Source organism: Barbus barbus (assembly GCF_936440315.1).
Source record: "Barbus barbus genome assembly, chromosome: 41".
NCBI classification, from domain to species: Eukaryota; Metazoa; Chordata; class Actinopteri; order Cypriniformes; family Cyprinidae; genus Barbus; species Barbus barbus.
In genome coordinates this window covers 21,411,239-21,437,198 of record NC_136719.1, presented here as the reverse complement: position 1 = coordinate 21,437,198, position 25,960 = coordinate 21,411,239, and the positions used below count along the sequence as shown (strand labels likewise).

Here is a 25,960-nt window from a genome sequence, read left to right as displayed (position 1 = left end):
AATAATCTATGAAGATAATAATTGTATGTACTAAATGTGGTTTTCATTACAGATAAAAGAATTAGGATGTTACATATTTGTTTACTTATTTTACTATTTCTCCAGTTAGGTAAGCACATTTTAGTAAGACAAAACACCATGAACATTCATACGTGAACACCATGAACAGGCCTACGGATAAGCCCAATTTATTTGCCTTTCTATTATGATTTATACCAGCTTATGAAAGTGATCTGAATGTTGTATTAAGTTGACATCCAGCCAGAGTTGTTGGCAGTAATCACATGCAAGTGAAGATGGATGAACCCAGCAACTAGACAATTAGGTATCAATCAGAATCCATGATGACCACATTATATTAAAAGCCTGTAAGATTGACATTTGATTTATTCCATAAAAAATGATTATCTAAATAGGTTATGCAGCTTAATACTGTAAAGGGTCTGTATGAAAAAGGTCCAAAATAAACCTATGCACAAAACCTATATAAACGAATTAACAAAAAAGTGATTGCAGTAATAATAATTGTAATCTTTTAATAAACATGATTCACGAGATGAAGATGACATGAAAAGTTAATTTATTTTTATTTTTTTGAAAGTCCGTATATGAGCATTAGTGGGACTGAAGTTGTCAGAATAAACCCAAAATACACGTCGTTGTTGTCTTGTGGTGAATTTGGCCAATCGTGAAACAGCTGTGTCGTCATCACATCAGTAAAGCATTTATTTTCAATAAAAATGTAAAGATGTTTCATTGTTCCATTGTCCAGCTCCTCCGGATACTCAAACAATCTGAATATTGTATTGTACAGATGTGTTATATACAAATTATGCAAGGGAATGTGGATAGATGTATGATATGTTAAATCAAAAACATATGTATAATAAATATAAGTATGGATAGTTTGGTATTGCACATGTTTTATTGCACAGTGGGGAGAACATTTAACTGTTTGTGAGGTAGATGGCCTGAGGGAAGAAACTGTTTCTGTGTCTGGTCGTTCTGGTTCTCAGAGCTCTGTAGCGTCGACCAGACGGTAACATTTTGATGGTGATTTAACATTTAACTCGGTGATTTTACCAGGCCTTTTGCTCACTCTGGATGAGTACAGTTCTTGGAGAGTGGGGAGGATTGTTCCAATGATTCGCTCAGCAGTCCGGACTACCCTCTGTAGTCTTCTGAGGTCAGATTTGGTAGCTGAGCTGAACCAGACAGTTATTGAAGTGCAGAGGACAGATTCAATGATGGCGGAGTAGAACTGTTTCAGCAGCTCCAGTGGCAGGTTGAACTTCCTCAGCTGGCGAAGGAAATACAACCTCTGCTGGGCCTTTTTAGCAATGGACTCAATGTGATTGTCCCATTCAGGTCCTGAGAGATGAATAAAAAGGCATCTCTTGCTTCATCCGATTCGACCCCAGGTAGTCTTTGATGGCATTTTGTTGATTTTTACTGTCCATCTGGAGTAAGGCAGGCCCTTTCACCTCCCCACAGAATAACTCACAGTGACTCTGTATCCAGCACAACACTGGGCCAATGTCTCTTACAAACTTCCACTTTACGTTCTCTTGGCACTCCTGTTAAAAATACAGAATACGTGTGTGTTGGTCCACTAAATATTTGTCATACTAAATAGTATTTACCTCATCATTTTGCATACAAGAATATTTATGATTTTAAACCACAAAAATCAATCACTGCAGTATCTAGAGAAATGCTCCCACCATTCCTCCATACCTTTCTTTACTGTTGAAACAGCAGCAGGAACCCCTCATCCCAGCAGAACTGCTCTGCATCAGGCTAGGAACAAAAATGAGTAGAATTCTGTAAAATATGACAAACAAACATTGACAATCAATTATGTGATCTTTCCATTAATATAGAATAATACAAAGATAATTTGTCACAAACACAGAGGTATCCAGCAATTCATAGTGAAATGATGTGGTTGGTTGCTCAACCAAGTTACTGTGCAAGGGTACTGTGATCAGTGTAGCCTATATCATTAAAAATATCATATGTATGTGAGTGAGTGTTTTGTGTGTGTGTGTGGTGTGTGGTGGTAAGTACATATGTCGGTGAGATGAGTGTTATAAAAAAATTGCACATTCGGTCAACATTCATTATTTGTTGTAATACTTTTTATGACATAAAATGAACTCTAACTGAATGTGCAAATTTTTTAATAACCCTTTTTTTTATAATAGCTACATAAAACTCTTACCTATTCATACACACTCTATCCCTCTCACATATGTGTTTACCTCTCCCCACACACATGATATTTTTAATGACACTGATCACAGAACCCTTGCACAGTATCTTGGTCGAGGAACCACATCATTTCACTGTCTTGCTGGATAACACACACTCACGCACACACTCACTCACTCACACACACACACACACAATCATGCATACATATATGTTAGTGATATCTAAGTAATAACGTGCCTGTGTACAGTTGAAAACACATAAGCATGCTGAACTGTTGTTTACACATGCACACATTCAAGTAGTCTTCGTAAAGTCCAAAGATGTTTTTTTTTTTACTTACCAACACAGCAAACTTCTTTTTAGCGGTTTGCAAACAATTAGACTTATCTTCTTATCGATGCTTTTTCCTGTTTCAAAATAATAAGAATGTGACGTATTTGGACACAGGCGTGGCTTGTGACGTCACGCTTGGATGTGGGCGGGGTTGGATGTCCACCGCAGGCTGCAGGTAGATTAATAGCACTCCCTGTCCAGAAGGGGGCGGCAGCAGTGGTTGTTTTGGTATCAATATCACATTACATGCGGATGCAGTGTGAACGAGCCATCAAACGTTTCTCCGTCGAACTGAGGTAAACAAAATGTACTTTAGTGCTTAATGAAATGTGATTTCATTCATGTGTGTAGGGTACTTCCCTCTGGTACTTCCTATATCTCCGTGCAGGCGAAAAACGTCTAACGTTACATCTCTTTGTTCTTATTCTCGCTACTGATACGAGTGTTTGCAGTGTTTGTGGTCGATATATAATAGTAATTGTGGCTGAATATTTTATTCCTGAGCAAACCAAACCAACGTACAAATGTATTCAAATGTGCGCCATATCCGTTTATTGAATGTAAACAAAGATGACGCGTCTAGTAATAGTGGGCCACTAAGCTGGAAAGATGCACCAGCAATAAAATAAGCACGAATTAATTTGTGTATGCTCACTGTCAGCACACGCATATAGGCTTAAAATCTACCCGCTATATGTACTTCATCATTTGAAAGTGAAGAGCATGTGTTAGTGGGAGGGATCATGATACTTCCTTCCTCTCAGCTGCTTCAGCCTCATCTGTTCTTTGTATTGCTGCTTCTTGCCAAAATACTAAGTATGTTATTACACGCTGTATGCTGTTTTGTTTAAGTCGCCTATTTATATTTTATTGTTTAAAATATTTAATTTCCTATTTTTATTACAGCCTTAATCTTCGGTTTTAAAACCAGTGTCAAATTAACCAAGCACAAGAGGTGATGGATGGGCCTGTAGATGGCATCGAGCTTATTCTGAGACACAAGCCAGAGCTACTGGAGGCTCTGACCGGAGATCCAGAGATTGTGCTTCAGCACTGCCATGCCAGTGGCATACTGTCCAACAATGAGTACAACAACATCAAAGATACGAACATGCGTTCAAAACAGGTACGAGACATCTTGGATTATGTAATTCACAAAGACAACAAGCATGCTCTGATTTTCCTGAAGTTGCTGAAAACACAAGACATGCAAGAGACATTTCCTAAACTGCATTTCCTTCAAAAGCTGCAACTCAACAAACGCAAGACACCAAAAAACACAGGTATGATCTTAAACTCAGCCTTTGTAAATCATCCATTATCAAGCATTAAGACCCCATTTTATTCTCATTATTGTAACTTTTTAATTTTGGTTTTGATTACAGTAATAGTCATTTTTAACTGTCGTACAGTTAAAAATAGTTGCAATACATTTTGAATAGTCAAATAATTTAACTTATAAATAATTATGTGCAAAAAGTGCAACCATAATGTATAAATACTGGAAGAGAAAGACAACATCAATTGTATTGTTACAGTAATGAGAATTAAAATCTGTAGAGCTGCTTTAATTTAAATTCAGTTTAAAATCAATTTGTTTCATAATTGATGAATTTTGCAATATAAACACTGTTATTTTCCTGTTTTATTAATGTGAAGCTTCTTTGAAACATTCTGTTATGTATAAAGCACTATGTAAATTAGTTTCTGCGGGTCTTTAAAAGTCTTCATTTGCCCTTCTACAAATTAAGGTCAGAGCAGAAAATCTTTGTTTTCTCTTGTTTTCCAAACAAGTACAAATAACTACACAATATCAACTCAAGATACATTTACTTGAGGTACAAACTGAACATATGAAGTCAAATTGAACAAAATTAAGTGAGTTTATGTTTAAAAAAAGAAGATATATCTCTCAATAGGGGTATGAAAACTTGTTTTCCTTATTGAATTGAATAGATTTTTCTGAGCCAATTATATTTGTTCTTATTTTAATCATAAACTCACTTAATTTTGATCTGTTTCTCATAAAACAAGGCTTATGTCTTTTTGCTTTAAGAGTAAATGTATCTTGCTTTAAGAATCTTTAGACTTTTGCATTGGGAAACAAGACAAAAATACTGATTAAAAACAATTTTTATACAGTAAAAACAGTATTTTTGTCTAGTGTACTTTTTTGTACAATGATAATAATGTAGATCTTGAAAATTGTCACAATGCAAAAAAAAAAGATATTATTTATTTCACCCCATTGCCTTCAAACTTTCTAGTACATGCAGTAATCTATTTGTAATTTGTAAACGACATTTGTTTTTCAGAGACGACAGCAAAACGACGACAGGAAATGGAAAACGAGCCGCTGCGTATTATCAGTGAGTCACATTCACACCTCTGCTTTGCATCTTCAGTAGCCGCTTCATGACTGTACTGCTCCATTGTGTAACTTTACTTTTTCTCAGACTCCAGGATGGTGAGCGAGAAGGAGATGATGATGGTGGCCGGCTGCATCGGGAACAGCTGGAGGGAGGTGGGCATTATGGCACTGGGTATGAACACCACCACTCTTCAGCAGATAGAGGAGGACAACAGCCAACACAAAATGCGGGTTTTCACCATGCTGCGAAAATGGAGCATGCGTGAGAGGGAACAAGCCACGGCAGCTCATCTCCATTCTCTACTAACCCAAGAAGAGAACGGCGTAGACCCTCTGAAACTCAGCTTCCTGTTGGAAAACAACTGAGGCTGCTAAGAGGACTTTAATAGGGTGCTGCAGCCATAACATCAAAACACGGAAGACTAATTTACCATGGGTCATGGGTTTTTATAATGGGGTCCTGATTAAAACAAGGTCTGTGGTGTATATATATAAGGTCAATGCTAAATTACACACACACCCATATTTAAACCATGAACTGTGAGGCAGTTATGCTTATTTTTTTTTAAATGTATGTTTGTTATAAATGACTACATAAGAATGTTTGGGGTGTGTGCAGTTTACATTGTACAGCAAAACATTTGTACAGCAAATTTGCATAGTCCCAAATGACGCACTATGCACTTATACGCTGTGTACTTATGCACTATGTACTCAACCATGTAGTTTATGAATTTTATAAAGTTATTTTGTCATTCATAATCTTCCCCCTTCGCGGCGTAATTAAAGCTGCGACAGTTGAGCGCATGAAGTGTCCCAAATTCCACACTTCGTTTTTTCGGTTATTTAAGTGCACTTTTTCTTTTTGGAATTTTCAGTGTGGACGCACTACTTGCACTATTCATACTACAAAGCATTGTAGATTAGTGCATAAGTACACGATTTGGGACGCACCTATTGTTTGCCACACTGACCTTATTTTACTCATGAATTTTAAGGGATAGTTCTCCCAAAAATAAAAATTTTGTGATCATTTACTCACCCTCCACTTGTTGCAAAACTGTTTGAGTTTCTGTCTTCAGCTGAACATAAAAGATATTTTGAAGAATGTTGGTGACCATACAGTTGACGGTAGCCATTGACTTCCATTATGTTTTTTTTTTTTCATACTGTGGAAGTCAATGGCTACCGTCAATTATTTGGTAACCAGTATTCTTCACAATATCTCCTTTTGTGTTTAAAACACAAATAACTTGAAGGGTGAGTAAATGATGACAGAATTTTTGGGTGAACTATCTCTGTAAAAATCCAATTATAAAAACCCATATGAAAATCTCAAGGCAACCCATATTAGTCTTCTGGGTTTTGAAGTTGACTGCTGCAACATTTTTTACACATGTAGCACTTGCAGACATGCAAATATACCACTAGAGGGAACTATAACTGCTTGTCATTTCTGGAAAATCTTTGTTTTATCTGTGTTTTATGTATATGTTATAAGTCAGCTACAACCTCGAAATAATAGGGCAACTTTCAAACCCACCAAGCTAAAATGCGGGTATTTCAAATTTTTCCTAAACTTGATGTGAAAAAAATATAATAAAAAAAAAAAATGTAATGCATTTTTTTTTTTTTTTTTCAAAAAGGGGCAAGACAAGATAATTAATTGTCAGACTGTTTTGCTTTTTTATGGCATTATTACTTAATAGTTTTTTTCTCTTAAGCTTGTTATTCATGTGAGATCAACTTCCATTCCTACTTTTTAGATTGCACTTCAGATTTGTACTGTAGCATTCCATCTTATTACATTCTACAGAAAACATTTATACTTTAAGTAAATGAATGTGAAAGCTTTTATCAAAGTCTTAAAACTTGAACCGATTCCATGAACAGATAAGGAAGACTCATGTTTATGACGGAAGTTTTAAAAAGTTTTATGTTCCAATAGAGACCGCTATCTGGCAACAAAACGGCGACCTTCGCTCTCTCGGCAAGTATCACGTTGTTTCACCCTGATGCTTTTTCACCCTGGTGTTTCACCCTTGTTCACCCTTGTTCACCCTTGTTTTGCATGCCAAGCAGGTGATAGGATTGGAGGCGGAGCTTTGTACAATTCCATTGCACAGGCCTGTCATTAAACAGCATCTAGTCTTGCCAGACTTCATGGAATCTTTTGCTGTGGGATTATAAAACTTGTTTTATTTGATAGATTGCAACCATTTCAAATTTGTTATCATGCTTGCATGAATTGGATTTCATGCTACTTTTTTCTGTTATTGTCATTTTTGTGTACCTTTTTGCACTGTTTTGTTACTTTACGTACTTTTATATCTTATTTCTGTTTTACAAATTGATCATGTTTCTGGTGATGGGTTATTAAAAAAATAAAATAAATAAAAATAAAGAGAACTAAATGAATCATTGCTGTCATTGATAAAAGTTTGAGGTTATTTTTATTGTTTTATAGCTTGTTTTATTGTATAATTTAGATATTTGTCAGATTTGTGTTTATTGTTTTATAGGCTTGGGCTTTTTTTTTTTTTGATGCTGAAGAATGGAAAAGCTACGTCTCATCTCTGCATTTTGTTTCTTTCTTTATTTTGAAGTTGGATTTGTTGTACATTTTCAGTTTCATATTGATGCAGTTTTGATTGTTTTATTGTATAGATTTTGGTTAACCTGGTAAATGTTATCCAAAACCTGGAACATGTTGGAAGAATTTCTTATGTACAAAAATTTATGCAATTTAAAAATGCAGGAAGCAAAATTATAATGAAACTGCTTATAAAATTTAATTTCCAATTCTTTGGGGGAAACATTTTCCAAATGAATATGTTTTTGATGACAGCAAAATGCCTTAACATGCAAATATTCAGTTACCTTTTTCCATAGGAAACATGTTACCTTTTTCCATAGGCAAAGTAAAGACTATTTCTATAAGATAACAGACCCACATTGGTCCAGGCTTTTTTTGAACCCTGTGACATTCCATTCCTCTCTTGTGAGTGTGGGATCATTGTGCAATCTGACAAACATACGTGGAAGGATATATCTTTCTTTCATCAGCAAACTCTAACAGTCTAATGTGAACTTAGAACAACGCTGCGGCGTTTGGAAGATGTTGAACGTTGTACCCCTGTTTTGCAGCATGCATTACCTAAATGAACGTTTGTGTGTGTGTCAAAGTTGTTTTCTTGATCATTCTTACTGGCTGCTTGTGTGAGTCAGATTTAGCACAGTAAATATATCTGCCCCTTATCAATTAAGATGCAGGACCCTGCAAATAAAGCCATCCAATGGTAAGTTATTCTCAGCATTTTAAGAAAAAATAATCAAATATGTACTTGACAGTTGCATGCAGCTGATAGCCTCATATCACTTGGGTCTTCAGAAAGCTATTTTTTGGTAAAGTTAAAGATTGATTTTTTTGTTGACACCCATATCACTCTAATCCAATTATAGGATGTCACTTGAATGACGAATCGGGCGTGTGCATCCACATATATGAAGGCTGGATCTTGAAATGAGCCACTGAGGGTCTCGAGGCATCCTTTACACATCAGATACAGTAGAGTATAAGTACAGAAAGGACATAAAACATCACAATGAGCTCATCTAAAGGTGAGAAGTTTGATTGTTTTCGATTGCACGCAAGATAGTTCCCTTAAATGCACTAGTTACTAAATCGTGCATTCAATTCTGATCATGTAATAGGCTAATGTGCGAGAACTGTGTGCGTGCAAAAGTTTCACCGTATATAGAAGCAGGGAACAACTGCAGGTAGGGTTGGGGATGGCAATTTTTCGAGTGGTCTATGAATGATGCATTGTATAAAAACTTGCAGGAATTGAAACGTGACGCCCCTCTCACCTCTTTAATCTACCACAGTTTGGATGCTACACGTAAAAAGTGATGTCATTCCTCAATATTTTTGTCTTGTTTTCTAGTGCAAATGTCTACAGATTATTGTCTTGTTTTCTAGTGCAGATGTCTACAGATTATTTAAACAGAAAATGGTTGCAAAAATATTAGCTTGATTCTTAACAAAAGCAAAAAGTTGCATATTACAGTTAAAACTTTCTGGTTTTGATTCTTTCTGACAGCCGGTTTTTTCTTTGGTGTCATATTTCCATATAGAAAAAAGAAAAGAAATGTCGCGTTGATGACGTTTTCCTCATAAAATATCGCGATTGTTGCAATGGAGTTTATAGTGCTTATTATAAAACTGACTGAGTTCTGATTGGAAATGTAGCCTATTATGCATGGAGTTACGGCGCTGCTTGGCAGAGTTCATCAAAAGTGGGACATCGGGTGAAGTACAACGAATGCGTTTATGGTCGATTGCTTTTTAAAATTATATATGTATTATAATGCAGTATGCAATGGAATGTATACAAATAATCCATGCCTTTTAAATCAAATAGACAATTTAATCATGCACACATGCGAGTTATCTTTGCTTTACTGTTTACACTGGTGGTTTTAGGCTGGTCTACATGGCAATGTGATCTACATGATGGATCAGCTTTAATACCAGCTGGTAGGGGCGGGATCAGCCTCTAGATGTTGATCAGGGTGGTTCTGGACGACCTTGATCACCAGATCAGTAACAAACCAGCTGCAATGTTCCATTAACCATGTGAAAGATGATATGACGTTGCTATTGGGCTATGATGTGACACACACGCATATATATATATATATATATATAAATATGGTGTGATGGAAAAATGTAAAAAAAATTATTTAAAAAAATAACGTTGAAGATAAACCTTTCTCATGCTATTTCTCAAGATACATTTTTCTCATGTTATTTGTGTTGTTGTTTTTTCTACGTTTTTGCTGTCACACCATAGTACACAGTCCAATTTTTATTTGTCAACTACCCATACACACACACTTCATAGAATTGAACAAAAGCAAGACATTTGGGGTTTTTCATAGTACTTCAGGACATTTCGTCATGTTTTATAGAATTAAAAACAAATTGTATAGTATTTAAACTTTTTTGCAAATGCAAAACAATGGGGAACAAAATGAAATGAAAAACTGTAGCTGCATTTTTGCATGTTGCAGTTTTTGAGTTGTTTCTGTGATTATTGTAAAATGAATTATTTATTGAACATTGGTTTATTTTATCATATTGCTTTTGCTGCTTTTACTTATTTACTTTAATTTTATATGTATCTCACAGAATATATGAATGGCCATGTCCACCTGGAAGAATCAGACATGTATGAGTCAGATGGGAAGCTGTTTCTTACTGAGGCTTTCAACGTGATTATGGAGGAGATCCTTCACAAAGGAACTGATTTGAAGGAGAAGGTTAAGTCTTTTAAGAATTTATCATCCCATTTAAAACTCCAGCATCTTCCTATCTTATCTTGTATCTCAGGAGATTAACTGCATGTCTCTGCATTCACAGGTGTGTGAGTGGAAAGATCCTGATCAGCTAAGAGCTCTGCTGGACCTTGATCTCAGAGAGCATGGAGAATCTCACAAGCAGTTACTGCAGAGGGTTCGAGATGTGGCCAGATACAGTGTTAAAACCTGTATGTTGCACCCGGTGGGGATCGCATCCCACAAATTATTCAAATTAGTGGTTGTCCTATATGTTTTTTTCAGTGTTTTATTCTGAAATTATTACATTTGTTCCTCCTAAATCTTGAATATGTAGTTACATCCTGGTCCAGAGCCTTTTCTTGTTCACAGGTCATCCTCGGTTCTTCAATCAGCTGTTTGCTGGCGTGGACTACCATGCATTGACAGGACGACTCCTCACTGAAACCCTCAACACCAGCCAGTATGTGTGAATGAACTTTCAGTTGTTCATGTTAATGTGTTACAGTGAATGTGCCATCTTAAGGTTCTCAGATGAGTGCTGTAAAAGGGTCCATGTGGCGTTTTATTAACTGAGGGGTTCAAAAGTGTTAAACTTTTGAGTAAATGTTAAGCTCTTACACTGTTGCTGAAGTGTTCCATTAAACTCTGTTGTTATAGTAATAAGTAACTTATCAGACCACTTGAAGTTATTTTGTTATTTTGAAGTTACTTGAACACCGTTCGATAACAGCATGGAACGACTATAGACTATCTAAAAACTGTGTTGATTAGAGATTGATTAAATTAGGATCTGAAATTTTTAGATAATGCAAACAGTGTTGTTATCAGTAACTAAAACTAAAAATGTTTTTTGAAAAATTACATGCACTATATTATAAATTAGAAAAAATAAAAGATAAATTTGCTACAAATGAAAACAGAAAATATAAAAATAATACCTAATTCAAAAGTAAAGTAATAGTTCGCCCAGAAAAAAATTCTGAAAATGTACTCACCCTCAGGCTATCAAAGATGTAGATGAGTTTGTTTCTTCATCAGAACAGATTTGGAGAAATTTAGCATTACATCACTTGCTCACCAGTAGATCCTCTGCAGTGAATGGGTGCCGTCAGAATGAGAATCTAAACAGCTGAAAAAAACAAAACATCACAATAATCCACAAGCAATACTCAAGAATCCAGTCCATCAATGAATGTCTTATGAAGTGAAAAGCGGCATGCTTGCAAGAAACAAATCCATCATTACATCAATTACAAACATGCAGCTTTTCGCTTCACAAGAAGTTAATTGATGGACTGGAATCATGTGGATTATTGTGATGTTTTTATCAGCTGTTTGGACTCGCATTCTGGCGGCACCCATTCACTGCAGAGGATCTACTGGTGAGCAAGTGATGTAGCTAAATTTCTCCAATATGTTCCCAAAACCTATTTCTTTAATAAATACTATAAATACATGCACATATCATGAGTGATCAATCTGCAACATAGATACACCTATGAAGTGGCTCCGGTATTTGTCCTGATGGAGGAAGAAGTGCTCTGTAAGCTTCGCTCTCTGGTTGGCTGGTCAGAAGGAGACGGGATATTTTGTCCGGGGGGTTCAATGTCCAACATGTACGCCATGAACACCGCACGGTACTGGGCCTTCCCTCAAGTGAAGACACAAGGCTTGTGGGCCACACCACGAATGGCTATATTTACATCACAACAGGTGAAAAGACAAGAGCTACTTGTTCTAATCTTAGATTTAAAAGAGCATATAATGCAGTATTATTAAAACTGTTCCTTAAAATTGTATGTCATTTTTTTTAGGGTCATTACTCAATGAAAAAAGCAGCTGCTTTCCTTGGTATCGGAACGGACAATGTTTTCATTGTACAAGTGGATGAGAGGTACAGGAACTCATCTCCAACACATTTTGGAAAACCAGTGTTTCACTTTAAATTATTTAAAATGTTTTTTATTCCTCTACAGCGGCAGCATGATACCAGAGGACCTGGAGGCGAAAATCGTGAAGGCAAAATCACAAGTAAATATTTAATTTATATCAGCAAGATGATTGTTTTATAAAATAGTCTTTTGTGCTTACCAATGCTGCTTTTATTGATTAAAAAAAAAACATTAAAACAGTAATATTGTCAAATATTACTATAATTTAAAATATTTTTTTTCCATTTGAATATACTAAAAAGTTTATTCATGTGAGGCAAAGCTGAAATTTCAGTGTCACATTGTGCTTCAGAAATCATTCATGCTAAACACAGTTGTGCTGATTCATATTTTTGTGGAAACCATGATACATTTTTTTCAGGATTAATAGAAAATAAACATTATAAATATTTACTTTAATTTTTGATCAATTTAAGGCATCTTTGCTGACCCCAAATTTTTGAATGGTAGTGTATGTAATTTTATACTGAATTAATATGGTCATTTTAAAGCAGCTTATCTCATTCCAAATGCATTTGAAGTTCTTACTTTTATGGAACACAAAAGGAAGCATTTTGCAGAATATTCAAGCTGCTCTTTTGTACAAAGCAAAAGCAGATAATGGCCAGAAAGTGTTGTAAAGACATCTGATTGTCTGCTTTCATGTATGGAAAAGAGCAGCATGAACATTAGACAAAACATCTCCTTTTGTGTTCTATGGAAATAAAAGGTTTGATACAGGGTTGAAAAGACAAATTGCTTTTTTTGCATGAAATATCCAAGGGTCAAAAGTTAATAGTGTTTGACCAATGTGTCTCCTTCAGGATGCTGTCCCGTTTTTCGTTAATGCCACAGCGGGAACCACAGTGCAGGGCGCCTTTGATCCTCTGAACCGCATAGCTGACATCAGTGAAAGATACGGCATGTGGATGCACGTTGACGTAAGTGCAGCACATTTACCTTATCTAACCATTGTGCAACACGTCTATATGCATGTGGCCCCCACTTTAAAAGTATCCAGTTGTTTACAGAATTTCACCGGTTCCTAACTGTTACACTCTGGATCTCTCTTTTTTATAGGCCGCATGGGGAGGAAGCGTGCTGTTTTCCAACAAACATAAACATCTGGTTGCAGGAATAGAAAGGTTTGAACATTGTGTTTTGGGTAGAGAAGTAGCCCATCTTTGACTATATCATTTAATGTTTTTTTTTTTAACACTCAGAGCAAACTCTGTGACTTGGAACCCTCACAAAATGCTTCTAGCGGGATTGCAGTGCTCTGTGGTTTTGTTCAGAGATACCAAGGTATGAATGCTTACGGTCCATCTATCTTTTCTTTTACTTCTAACCCTGTGCGAGTCAATTTATGCAATGTTTTTGCTTGTTAGTCAAATGAACATATTATATTGACTTGCCCCCCCATCTCAATCTGTAGAATCTATTAATGCACTGTCACAGTGCAAAGGCAACCTACTTATTCCAGCAAGACAAATTCTACGATACAAGTCTAGACACGGGAGACAAATCCATCCAGTGTGGCCGCAAGGTGGATTGCTTGAAACTGTGGTTGATGTGGAAGGCAATAGGAACACAGGGTTTTTCAGAGCGAGTGGAGAAGGCCTTTGCCCTCGCAAGGTATTTGATGCATCTGTTAGATGTTGTTGTTGATTGATATGCTGTCAATCTTTTTAATGTTGCATTTTGTTAAACACTATTGATTTCTATCATTAAATGCATTGCAATATATTCTTAATATATACAGTACTATTACATTTTTTGGGATTGGTAAGATTTTTTTAATGTTAAAAGAAAACTAAAAAGATTAAAAAAAAGTAAAATATGTTAAATATTATTACAATTTAAAATAAAACCTCAATGACCCCAAACTGTTAATCGTTACTGTATATTTTGATTTATTTATATATATTTATTTTAATAATCTATTATTTATGTCTGCACTAGGTATTTAGTTGAAGAAATGGAGAAAAGAGACAATTTCAAGTTGGTCTGTAAGGTACAGTGTTGCACTGAATACAAACCTGAAGTAGTATACTTATGTTTACGTAAATATAATGCATGTTTATATATTTATCTATGGTGTGTGTTTTCCAATAGAGGCATTTTGTGAACGTTTGCTTCTGGTTCATTCCACCCAGTCTGAGAGGGAAGGAGAACAGTGTGGATTACCAGGAAAGGTTATCAAAGGTCGGCTTTGTTTCAATGTAGAATGACAAATAATATGACAGAAAATTGAATTATTGAGCACAGAATAATTGCTTCTAATGCCATGTCCAATGTACGCCATCAGGTGGCGCCAAACATCAAAGAGAGAATGATGAAGCGTGGAACGATGATGGTGGGATACCAGCCCATGGATGGACATGTCAACTTCTTCCGAATGGTTGTTGTTTCTCCTCAGCTGACCACCAAGGACATGGATTTCTTCCTCGATGAGATAGAGGAACTAGGGAAGGACTTGTAGTTAGTTTGACAACTGGTAGACCATAGATATTCAATGTCACATTATACCCCCCTCATCTCGTCATTTTTAAATTTGAGATTTTCTAAAGGTTGCTAAAATGTTGACTTGTAAGCAGTACGTATTACTGACTTCAATGACTAAGCTAGCAAAAAAATATGCATCTACAGAGGTCATAAAGTGAATGAATCTCATAGATTCTGGCCCACCTAAGTATTGAGTTCATTTGGAAAACCCCATTTAGGTTTTAGGGCCTTTACTAATGAACTTGATTATATAAAGCGTGTATTAAACAAGGGTGACATCCAAGATGTGCACTGCAGGGGCCTCCAGAACCAGGATTGAGACGCACTGTGAAACTATGTCTGTAAACGTGATGTCAGCAAAACTGAATATGCAAAGTTATTCACAGGTGGAAAGTGTTTCTGATTGGCTAAAGCATGGGCTGTTCTCTTTTTCTCTCAGAGCCGAGGGCTGTCACAGAAACAAGAGTGATTTTTTTTAGGACACTTGTTTCAGTGATATCTGTTAATAGGGTGATTTTATGTGTGCTGTTCAAAAACAGCTTTAAATTTAAGTATGCAAATTATTTGTTTTTGTGTCCATAATTTAATTAGGTTATTTTATAAATTAGTTGATGATATAGTGACTTGATTGTGTTAAAATGTGACTGTCCTTTTGTTTAACACATTGTCTGCACAATTTTGCTTTAGTCTCCTTTATATAAGAGACATATCCAAACAATAGGTCAATATACGATGTCCCTTGAAGCTGAAAGCTTTATTTGTTGTCTTTTGTTTTGAAATTTGCTAATTACAACGTCATTGTTTGTCACGAAAACCTTTATATTATAAAGGATATGAATATATTTCCAAATATCACATAAAAGTTCAATTTCGCAAGCACCACAACATTTTCCATATTAATAAAATAAATTCCCTCATAACACTCGTGGACTTTATTTACACCGGAAATAGCCTATAATTTGTTGCCAGTGTGGTGGTCACGTGACAGACGCACTCCCTAGAGAGCACTTCCGGTAACGTTTCCTGTGTTTGTAAACTGAGAAATTTGTCCGACAAGAAAATATTGGCCTACTATAAACGAAGAAGAGTAAGGTAAAACAAATGCGCGCAGCCTGCGATACTGCTTTTATTAAACCTACAACAGCATTTCAAAAGAGATTCACTGTTTTAATTGCACTGAAATATGAAGTTAAATAGACGGTGAACTCACGCCCTGTTGTGCTGCAGGATGAATGGAGGAGTTTACATTAGTCATGTGTTTACAGTCCAGACTGAAGGAAAATGAATTTCACTCAGAAATTGAGATTGTAAATATCTAAATTCTCGCATTTTGTTATTTTTAACCCGTTCAGACCTGAATTCTGTTCTACAGACACCAATAATGCTTTATTTCTACTCTCAATTCAACCATATATTGCTATTATATATAATTTAGCCATATATGAATATATATTATAGCATATGATTCTGTCATATATACATGATTATTATTAATACAATGCACGTTTGTTATGAACTGTATCAATGTCCAGATAACTGTGCATATTGATTTTATATGTTCATAAAGAACTTTAAGTAGGCCTACATATACTTTATGAATTTTAATAAAGTTAATCTTAAATAATGCTACATTTTTGTGCTTCCAAGTTGTTTTTAAATCAAGTGTTTGTTTTTTTTTTGTGAAATTTTTACATGCATATTAAAATGGTTATGATTAGCTTATTTATTATAAATTTCGCTCTTGGGAGCAAGCAAAGCTAAATTTGTTTTTGTGTTTGTAAACACATTTGTGGTTCAGGCTTGCAACTTTTCACATTTTTTCGAAAGTTATATGAATGTGTGTAATTATGTCACTGACTAACTAACTGAATAAATAAAAGTAATGTTCATTGTAACAGTCACTGGGTCTGAGCGGGATAAATTAATACGTGCTTAATTTGCATGCATATATCATGGTTTCTAATAAGCACACCAAACCGCAAAGAAGTTTGATTTATTACCCATAATTACAGGCTAAATGAGTTATAATAGAGTGTGTCACAAAGACGCAGAGTTGTTCTTGTAAAGTTTGTTTTCTTTGGCTTGATTTGCTGTAGATTGCAATCTGTTTGTCATGTGATAAGACTATGCAATTTTATTTTCTATCTCCTGGAATTAATTTAACCTCCAGGACCCTGTCGGTTGCCAAATCCCCTCACGAGCCAAATGAATGGAAATCACAATATACAATATTCACCCACTCACCTCGATCTTTATGTCATTGCAATCATATGTTAATTTTGTCTAGTGCAAATGCTTTCATTGTCCTATGGCTTCCGTGCCTCATTTTGTTCATTCATGATTTATAGTTGTGCTTATCTGAATCTTTGAGGGTGAGTTAGTCGGATTAATGCACAGGAATAAGCGATGGAAGGAAAGAGGGTGGTTGAAATAAATCAGTTTTTTATCCCAGTGAGTCTCAGAATCGGACCAACCAAATCCAAAATCAACAGGGCATAAACGCTCGGATGTATTCCTACCATTTGAGTTTGACAGAACCGATGAGAACCCACTCCACTCAGTTTCAGTTTTGACCTGGTTTGTTTCCAGATGTCATTTAGGGACTCTTGACGCCAATCTGAAGCCAAACTCTTATGGCTTGAAAACACAGCCCTATAAGCCTACATAAGCAAAGGCTTGGCAATGCAGACACGGAAAATGTCTGATTCTTGTGAATAAAAGCCATGATTTGTCCACGGTTGACAACTTCTGTTAGTGGTGGGCTAGATGTGTGGCAACATCATAGACAGAGATGGATATTACCCTGGCTTTATATCCCCCCCCTTCTGTTTCTAGGCTTGGGCCCCTGATGGTTGGGGCTTGTGTGGTCTCTAAACACTCTCCCTGCCCTGAGCGAAGCTTTCTGTACCCCAACACACACACACACTCTCACCACTGCGATGTCACACCTTTCCAACAGCTCAGTGCGAGATCACATGAAATGGGTCAGTGTGTTTTTCTCTTCTTCATTTGCATTTTCTGCATTTGTCCACATTTGTTTGAAAAAGAAGGCCTTCGTTTTCCTTTTGCTTGGCGTTTCTGTGTATTAACTCTTTGTATTTCACTTCCACAGCGTGACTTGACACAAAGCGGACACAGATTTGTTTACAAGTAATGGGGTGGATGTCACAAAAAAAAATTATCTGGGACATATTTCTCCCAAAATCATATTTTGCATGAAGAAAGTTAAGCCTTTTTTAGGGCCATTTAGGATTATTTGAAAAGCTTCATGACAATTAAGCACATTTCACGTAATTGTAGTGTTTAAAATGTATATCTTTACCTGATTATAGATTTTATTTTACTGCAGTACACTGACAAATTAATGTATTGCAATAATGAGAATGACCTTTGTGAATAATACGGTACTGTAAGTTGTGGGGAAAGATGTGCATAATTGTTATAACAATGTCATAATGCAAAAATCTTAATAACCTAAAAAATAGACTTGATTTCAGCCAAATTATTATTAATTTTGCATTTGTATTTTTGGGTCATTGAGACAATAATGTTAATAAAAATGATTTAATTAAAAAAAAATTGTCTCAATGATCCTAAAATACATAATTTATGGGAAAGAAATAAAATAATAGATTTAATAATAATAATTTATCATTACTGCTACTACTACTACTACTACTACGAATTATAATTAATATAAATTGTGTATTTTAGGATCATTATGACAATGTTAATAATAATATTTATGTGAATTATGTATTTTAGGATCATTAAGACAATAATGTTAACAATGGCACGAGATGACAATTACACAGGTTCATATAACAGTATTATTATTGTTAATATTATTTGTATAACTATGTGTTTTAAGGATCATTAAGATGACATTGTTAATAATTATATTATTATTTGCATGGAAAATTGAATTTTAGGATAATTAAGATGACAATGTTGTTAGTAATAATAATAATAATAATAAGGTTTATTATTGATTTATTTATATTTCATGGTAAAATTCCCTGGGCATGTTCTTGACATAACTGCATAACTATGGCCTCTAAATTAATTTGACAGATCTTGAAAGTGGTAACTGGGTCACATTTGTCAGATTTCAAGATAAATTTCCAACCCATCAGATTAGTGACTTTGTGAAGCGTTGTTAGTTTGTTTTTGAACAGATGTGTATGTTTGTGTTTGTATTTCTATGCAGGCTGGGTTGCTTGGCTGTGAAGCGGTGCTGTCCAGCATGGCACTCATGCAAGCCGGCTCCATGCCCAGCCATAAGAAGATGGGCTCTCATCTGGGCCAGGGACAGAGAGTAAACAATCATAACCAGAACCACAACCAGGACACCCACAGCCAACACGGCCACATGGTGCTTCCCTCAGGAGTCAGCTGCCCACCACTGGTAAGGGGAAAAGACATGAATTGTGTTGGGAAAGAAAGTCATATTGGTCTGGAATGAATTTTTGAGGTGAACTATTCATTTCAATTTTGTAAGTCTTCCATATAATCCTGTAGCTAATTTTAAGGTCATGGGTTCAATTCCCAGGGAATGCATGAAATGATAAAATATGTGTTTTGAATAAATTTGAATAGCTTTGTTTGGATAAAAACTACCAAATGCATAAATATACACTACCATTCATAAGGTCGTATAGGTATACAGTATGAAGAGTTTATTCACAAAAACCGATAACTCCCTTTTTATTACTTTTCATAAATCATGTTTTTTATTGTGTTATCATGTTTTTATTGTGTTAGTTAGCTGTATTTTTTTTTAGGAATTATTGTTTAACCAAAACAACCCAACAGTTTAATTGATATTAACTGGAATGCAAGATATAAAAAACATGATTTTTAAAAACAGAGTTACCCGATATTGCAAATGAACTCTTCATATATATATTTAACACTTTAATTCAACAAGGATGCATTAAATTGCTCAAAGGTGACGGCTAAGACATTTATAGTGTTTCAAAATATTTCTTTGTTCTAAGAACTTTCTACGCATCACTTTTGACTTCTGTACTGTGTTTTTGAACAGCTCATTCGCAAGGACGGAGAGTTTCACTCTTCCAGGCTCTTGGATGAAAAAGACATGCAAGCCAGCCAAAACGCGCAGCCAAAGAAGAAGAACAGGAAGTCTGGACTTCCCACCAAAATGAGAGAAAAACCCCAGGCATGTGTTCAGTCTGTCTGCAGTATTGCTCTGTGATTTTGCCTGTTCATCACATTTACACACTTCCGCTCGTATTTGTATCCTGACTGAATGATGTTTTGTTTTTTTGTATGTGACATGAAGGTGGAGATTCCTGACGTTAATGACGATAATTCACTCAGCTCTCAAGTGCAGAAGAATTTCATATGTGAGCACTGCTACAGTGCTTTCCGCAGTAGTTACCACCTCAAACGGCACATTCTCACCCATACGGGTACGCCATGAGCCTTTCTGCTTGCACGCCATCTTACGATTCATACAAAGAGATGCATGAAGTAAATATGTGCACATCTGTGTGTGTTTTAGGGGAAAAGCCATTTGGGTGTGATATGTGTGACATGAGGTTTATTCAGCGCTACCACCTGGAAAGACATAAACGCGTTCACAGTGGTGAGAAGCCTTATCAGTGTGACCGCTGCCAACAGGTGAGACATGACAAACACAGGCAGTTGTATTCACAGGGAGCTTGCTGTTTGCCCATTACGTGCATAAATGTATGTCTTTATGATAGTAGTACAGTACTTTTTAGTGTCTGGCAACAAAATGGGGGCTTTATATGTTTGTGATTTGACAAATTAACAAAAAGCGAAACAGGATACGTAAGGAGCAAAAGCTTCATTGTATCCATCAGGAATCAATTTCATCATTAAAAATGGTTATTTTTCAAGAATGAAGTGAAGGGGAGGTGTTGAAAATAAGATAGCTTTGTGATGCTAGCTAAACAAAAACAGGAAAGTTAAGAGTTAAAATAGTTAAAACAATATATTACATTTAGATGATACAGTTTGAAGATAGTTTTTTTATTTTGAATAACTGACTATAACACTTATTACTAATAAATTGTGCACAATAAAACTAGAAATGTGTATTAAGAAAGTAAATATGGTAAGTTTTGCTTTCATGTTGACATTTTATGTTGATTTTGCCTTTATCGTTGTGATAGCAGATTATTAACAAAATCTTAATGCATATACTTTTATGAGTGCTTATGCCTGAATTATGCCAGAAAACTTGATACAATATTGTTTTCAAGCTGGTAGGACAATTTAGCTGGCAAAAACCATGATCTAAGTCTGATTGGGTCTGCAATATCAAACTGGACCTGTTCACTACAGATTAAAAGTTTGAGGTCTGTAAGATTCAAAAAGAAAAACAAATATCATGCTTTTATTCAACAAGTACAGTATGCATTAATTTGATCAGAACTGATAGTAAAAACATTTATAATATAACAAAAAAGCTAATTCTCTCAAAAGAATGATGTTCTTTCTATTCATCAAAGAATCCTGAAAAAATGATCAGTTTCCACAAATATATTAAGCTGTTTTTTTTTTTTAACATTGCACCAAAACAGCATATCAGAATGATTTCTGAAGGGTCATGTGACACTGAAGACTGAAGTAATGGCAGCTGATTTCACATTATTACTGTTTTACTGCATTTCTGATCAAATAAATGCAGCCTTAAACATTAATATTAAAAATTGGGTATTTTTACATTAAATACACTGTAATTCATATACTCGAAAACATAGTGATTACAAAAATATGTAACCAAACTATAAAGGGAAAGGGAAGTGGTGTGTGGCCAAGTATGGTGACCCATACTCAGAACTTGTGCTCTGCATTTAACCCATCCAAGTGTACACACAGTAGTGAACACACACCCGGAGCAGTGGGCAGCCAATGCTGCGGCACCCGGGGAACAGTTGGGGGTTCGGTGCCTTGCTCAAGGGTCTCACCTCAGTCGTGGTTTTGAGGAAGGAGAGAGTGTTGGTTATTCACTCCCCCCACCTACAATCCCTGCCAGACCTGAGACTCGAACCCATGACCTTTGGGTTACAAGTCCGACTCTCTATCCATTAGGCCACGACTGCAGTTACAACAAAAGAACAGTTTAAATGGCATGCAGGGGCTTTTGGGAAACTCTTTTGACACTGGGAATCAGTGAATCAGTTCATTTAAAGCATGTCCAAAAGAACAAATTCATTTAAACTGCATGTCTTGTCAAAAAATTAAATAAATAAGAGGCTAACTCAGTCTTCTGTCACACAGAACTTTTCTAGAACCGACCGGTTACTACGGCATCGACGTTTGTGTGCCGTGGGCATCCCTAAAGAGGAGAACCAGCCGTGCTGTGAGGGACGGTCATATTCTCAGGACCCCTCCCAGCACTCGGCGTCCTGGAGCCCACTGCAGACAAAGAACAGCAGGCTGGCGGCATGACAGCCTTCCAATCGCTCGTACAAACCACTTCCCAGCAAACACAATGGACTCAACAACATGACCTGACCGGGGGTATGAGCCTGTAAAAATCGTTTAAAGACTCCAACACGTCCAGCTCTGATTCACCTGGCTTAACCCCAGTGGACTCTTTTATACTGCTTAGACTCTTGGAAATAGCGTATTTTGTATTTTAGATCAGCAGGTGGGTTAGTTGTGCATTCAGTTGAGGCAATAATGACTTCTGGTAGTTTAGAAACGCTTACTTTTGTAGTTCTCATGCAGGAATGTACATTGTTGGGATTCTCAGTGTTACAATGCCCTTACATTTACTGTTGCTCTGCGAAATTTTGCAAGCAAACTCTAGTCATTTCAATAGGAATCTGCTCAATCGGGAGTTTCGCATGAGGCTGAAAAAGTTCCCCGTGTAGATTTTGCTTCTTTTTAAGTTGGTCACACAAATTTACAGCTTAGAGCAACAGAAAGCTACTTGGTTTTAAAGTGATTTGTGCTACATGCATCACTGCACTATTGACAGAAGACAATGGACCTTTTTCCCCACAAAATTTCACAGAATTTACAGAATTACCAGCAAGTCAGCCGTAGTGACAGTAGACGCATTCTGATACAATACATTTTCTCACTGTGCACATTAATGCATCATTTCCTGTTACGTGAAAAGTGTAAGAAATAGTTTACCCATTAAAGAAATAGTTCACTGAAGAATTAAAATGTATTCACCTTCAGGCCATCGAAGAGTTTGGAGAAATGTAGCATTGCATCACTTGCTCACCAATAGATCCTCTGCAGTGAATGGGTGCCGTCAGAATGAGAGTCCAAACAGCTGATAAAAACATCACAGTAATCCACATGACTCCAGTCCATCAATTAATATCTTGTGAAATGAAAATCTACATTTTTGTAATAAATTAATACATTATTAAGACTTTTTAAAACTTTAAACAGCCATTGCTTCCAGCTAAAATACTCCTTCATCCATAATATTGCTTTCTCTCAAGTCGTCTCATCTGAATCAGAAGAGAAATATGCATAAGCACCGTTTACAAGCCAAAACAGTCTAAAACACAAATATGTCGGTGGATTTTGATATGAGCGGACAACAGGAAATGGGCTTTTTGTCCAGAGGACATGTTATTTGTATTATGAGCTGGTATTTTGGTCAAAAGCGACATTTTATAAAAATGCTTTAATTTATTTCCTTTATACCTCACAATTTATTTCATGAACTGAAGTCTTGTGGATTATTGTGATGTTTTTATCAGTTTGGGCTCATTCTTAGGGCACCCATTCACTACAAGAGGATCCATTGGTGAATAAGTGATCAATCTACATCTTGGATGGCCTGAAGGTGAATAAATTATTAGCAAATCCATTTTGGGGTCAACTATTACTTTAAATACTGTGATAACAGCTCATGGCCATTGACAGTTTTACACAGGCCTTTACTGTTTTAGCAGAAAGAGGAGCATCTCGCTGCAGCCCACAAGATCCAGGGGCCTTGGTTGGATCCAGATCCAACTCCTCCCACCTTACATTTACCTAAACCTCCCCATCTCCACCCTCTGATCCCTAAACCCACCCCATCTCCACCCCTAAACCTACCAATCTCCACCCCCTAGATGTGGATCCAACCCCGCCCCCTGGATCTTGTGGACTGCAGTGAGCCCTACTTGGAAACATCTGGAACATCATCCATCCTACATCCACAGGAGAGCTCATTTTTTGTGGCCTACATTATGGTGTCAAGCTTTTGAAGTCGGCCTTTCGGTCAACTTGAACATTGACTTTTCGTCAAGTATTTGCGTATGAATGACAAATTTCGTCACAGTATGATGTTACTCGCGCGGTAAGTCTGCGAGCATCTCAGTTTCTCTTCTGAAGTCACTGGATTGACAAAGCCGAGCCAAGAATAACAAAGAAAACCTTTTAACAGGTTGTACATTTCATAGAGAGACAGATGTTTATATAAAACCGCTAGTTTTTCGCAGAGGTCTCGTTACGTTTCTTATCGCGTAGACCTTGAACACGGACTTCTGATGCAGTCAAGCTTGAGTTAATATATTTTTTCAGCAATTTAAATAATTTAAATAGAAACTGTAGACTGCTGCCACTGTCTGACGTAACAGATTCACTGTATTTTTTTTACGTGTACACTTGCATGTTCCTTTCGTTACGCATATACAGAAAAAGGACTTGTATTGTGATTGTTTAAAATGACGAAAAACATTTAGAAAAACGCTTTGATCCATTTGTTTGGTATTTTTTTATTGCTCTCAAACATTAACTACAGGTCAACTTTATTATATCCTGTTAGACACCATATAGTGAGTCCTAGGGCCTCAAGTTGACAATAAATTTTCTTAAAAAAAAAAGTGGCTTCTGTTTTACTCTGCACAAGCTTATTTGTATTTATTTGTACTTTTATTTTTGTATGAACTGGTATAGCATGGTGGTCTTCATCAGCACTAAGACTGTTTTTTTTTTTGCCCTTTAATTAAAAAAGAAAAAAGTTATGTTTGATTCCCAGCTAGTAAGCTGATAAAATGTGTATCTTGAATACAGCGTGAGTCACTTTGGATACAAGCATCTGCCAGATGCATTAAATATAAACTGTTGTTTGTAAGAAATACACTACCATTCAAAAGTGTGGGTTTGGGAACATTTAAAAAAAAAATCAAAATAATCTGCAGGCTGCATTTTTAATGAAAAAAAGTAACGTGAAATATAATTAGAATTTGAAATAAATTCAATCTTGAAATAACTTTTCTAATTCAATATAAATGTAAAATGTAATGTATTCCTGTGATGGAAAAGCAGTTGTGCTGGCTAATACTTTTGTGGAAATTGCTACTTTTTGAAATTATTTTAAGAACAACATCTTTCAAAAAACAGCATTTATTTGAAATAGAAATCATTTGAATTGTGACATTTATGGATTTCTGATTAATTTAATGCATCCTCGCTAAATAGAAGTAATTATTTCTTTCAACAAAAAAATCTTACTGATCCGAAAATTTAGAATGTTAATGTCCATGCTTACCAGCAGGTGGCGTAATCCACCAATTTTCAACAATTGTGCCGAAGCATAGAAACAGATTTTGCCTTTAAAATCCTTAAAAATGATTTAACATAGTTGTTTTGGGGGTTTATTTTAGCTGTCATCATTCACTACCTACATTGCTAACATATAACTGCCTACATGATCATATATGCTCTACATGCTGTTTCCATATGAACCAGTAGAGGATGCTGTGTTGTTTGACATGCGTGTGTGTGTGTGTGTGTGTGTGTATATATGTGTCTGTATGTGTGTATATATATAGTGAAGTTGTACTTGTTTCTTAGCTCTATTTTGACTCCAGACACTATAATATACTAATTACTAATCATTTTAACCCACAATAGAAGAAACTTTCATTGCAGTATGGAAATATTATTAATAAAGTGCATGACTTGTATGTATTGGGGAAAAAAGAGTTTAATGCTAGCAAGACGAGCTGATATTTCCAGCAGAAATGTAATGGAGTGAAACGTTCAAGGCAGCTCAAACCGCATTGCCAGCGAGGGAGACAGAGTTAGACAAAGAGTCTGGCTTTGTGTTGCTTCACAGAGGCCATAGCCCTCTCCTCTCTAGCCTGACTGCTGATCCTGATTTATAACACCCGTGGGCTGAGAGCACTTAACACACTCGCTCTTAAAGCCAAGGCGGACAAGAAGAGATTCTTAGGCATGGCCGTGCTAAGTTCATCCGATTCGAGACCGTCAAATCATCGCTGAAAGTCCTAAAATGGCTTCT

At 36.0% G+C, this 25,960-nt stretch overlaps 3 protein-coding genes and 1 long non-coding RNA gene across 9 annotated transcripts; 3 read left to right on the top strand and 1 right to left on the bottom strand.

Annotated features, from left to right (window-relative positions):
- Window positions 1-520: 520 nt before the first annotated feature.
- On the bottom strand, window positions 521-2,651 carry LOC306860907. Its single transcript, XR_013783433.1, has 3 exons — window positions 2,558-2,651; window positions 1,738-1,824; window positions 521-1,577 (listed from the first exon to the last, which is right to left on the bottom strand). It is a non-coding gene; the product is annotated as an uncharacterized lncRNA (long non-coding RNA).
- Window positions 2,652-2,762: 111 nt separating this feature from the next.
- Window positions 2,763-7,299, top strand: LOC306860902 (uncharacterized protein). 2 transcript variants are annotated; one of them, XM_079402915.1, is made up of 5 exons: window positions 2,763-2,846; window positions 3,457-3,676; window positions 3,797-3,833; window positions 4,866-4,919; window positions 5,007-7,299. In XM_079402915.1, the coding sequence occupies exons 2-5, from the start codon at window positions 3,509-3,511 to the stop codon at window positions 5,285-5,287; spliced, it is 540 nt and encodes a 179-aa protein (XP_079259041.1). In that variant the 5' UTR covers window positions 2,763-2,846; window positions 3,457-3,508; the 3' UTR covers window positions 5,288-7,299. The 2 variants fall into 2 exon arrangements, with proteins under 2 accessions (XP_079259041.1, XP_079259040.1); XM_079402914.1 differs by having other exon boundaries at window positions 3,457-3,833.
- Window positions 7,300-8,416: 1,117 nt separating this feature from the next.
- Window positions 8,417-15,618, top strand: LOC306860886 (cysteine sulfinic acid decarboxylase-like). Of its 2 annotated transcripts, none has more exons than XM_079402889.1 (14): window positions 8,417-8,542; window positions 10,116-10,246; window positions 10,347-10,473; window positions 10,634-10,724; window positions 11,755-11,977; window positions 12,079-12,158; window positions 12,241-12,295; window positions 13,020-13,136; window positions 13,276-13,340; window positions 13,419-13,500; window positions 13,631-13,830; window positions 14,158-14,209; window positions 14,311-14,400; window positions 14,504-15,618. In XM_079402889.1, the coding sequence occupies exons 1-14, from the start codon at window positions 8,527-8,529 to the stop codon at window positions 14,675-14,677; spliced, it is 1,503 nt and encodes a 500-aa protein (XP_079259015.1). In that variant the 5' UTR covers window positions 8,417-8,526; the 3' UTR covers window positions 14,678-15,618. The 2 variants fall into 2 exon arrangements, with proteins under 2 accessions (XP_079259015.1, XP_079259014.1); XM_079402888.1 differs by lacking the exon at window positions 8,417-8,542 and adding an exon at window positions 9,110-9,232.
- A 65-nt stretch (window positions 15,619-15,683) lies between these two features.
- Window positions 15,684-24,526, top strand: LOC306860898 (uncharacterized protein). Of its 4 annotated transcripts, XR_013783431.1 has the most exons (8): window positions 15,724-15,792; window positions 17,536-17,684; window positions 18,911-19,108; window positions 19,748-19,882; window positions 20,006-20,135; window positions 20,228-20,346; window positions 21,976-22,218; window positions 23,444-23,482. XR_013783431.1 is itself a non-coding variant. In XM_079402910.1 (7 exons), exons 2-7 carry the CDS (start codon window positions 17,640-17,642, stop codon window positions 23,483-23,485), a joined length of 669 nt encoding a protein of 222 aa, XP_079259036.1. In that variant the 5' UTR covers window positions 15,684-15,792; window positions 17,536-17,639; the 3' UTR covers window positions 23,486-23,600. The 4 variants fall into 4 exon arrangements, 3 of the variants coding, with proteins under 3 accessions (XP_079259036.1, XP_079259035.1, XP_079259034.1); XM_079402910.1 differs by lacking the exon at window positions 21,976-22,218 and having other exon boundaries at window positions 15,684-15,792; window positions 23,444-23,600; XM_079402908.1 differs by having other exon boundaries at window positions 15,703-15,792; window positions 21,976-24,526.
- The last annotated feature ends 1,434 nt before the right edge of the window (window positions 24,527-25,960 follow it).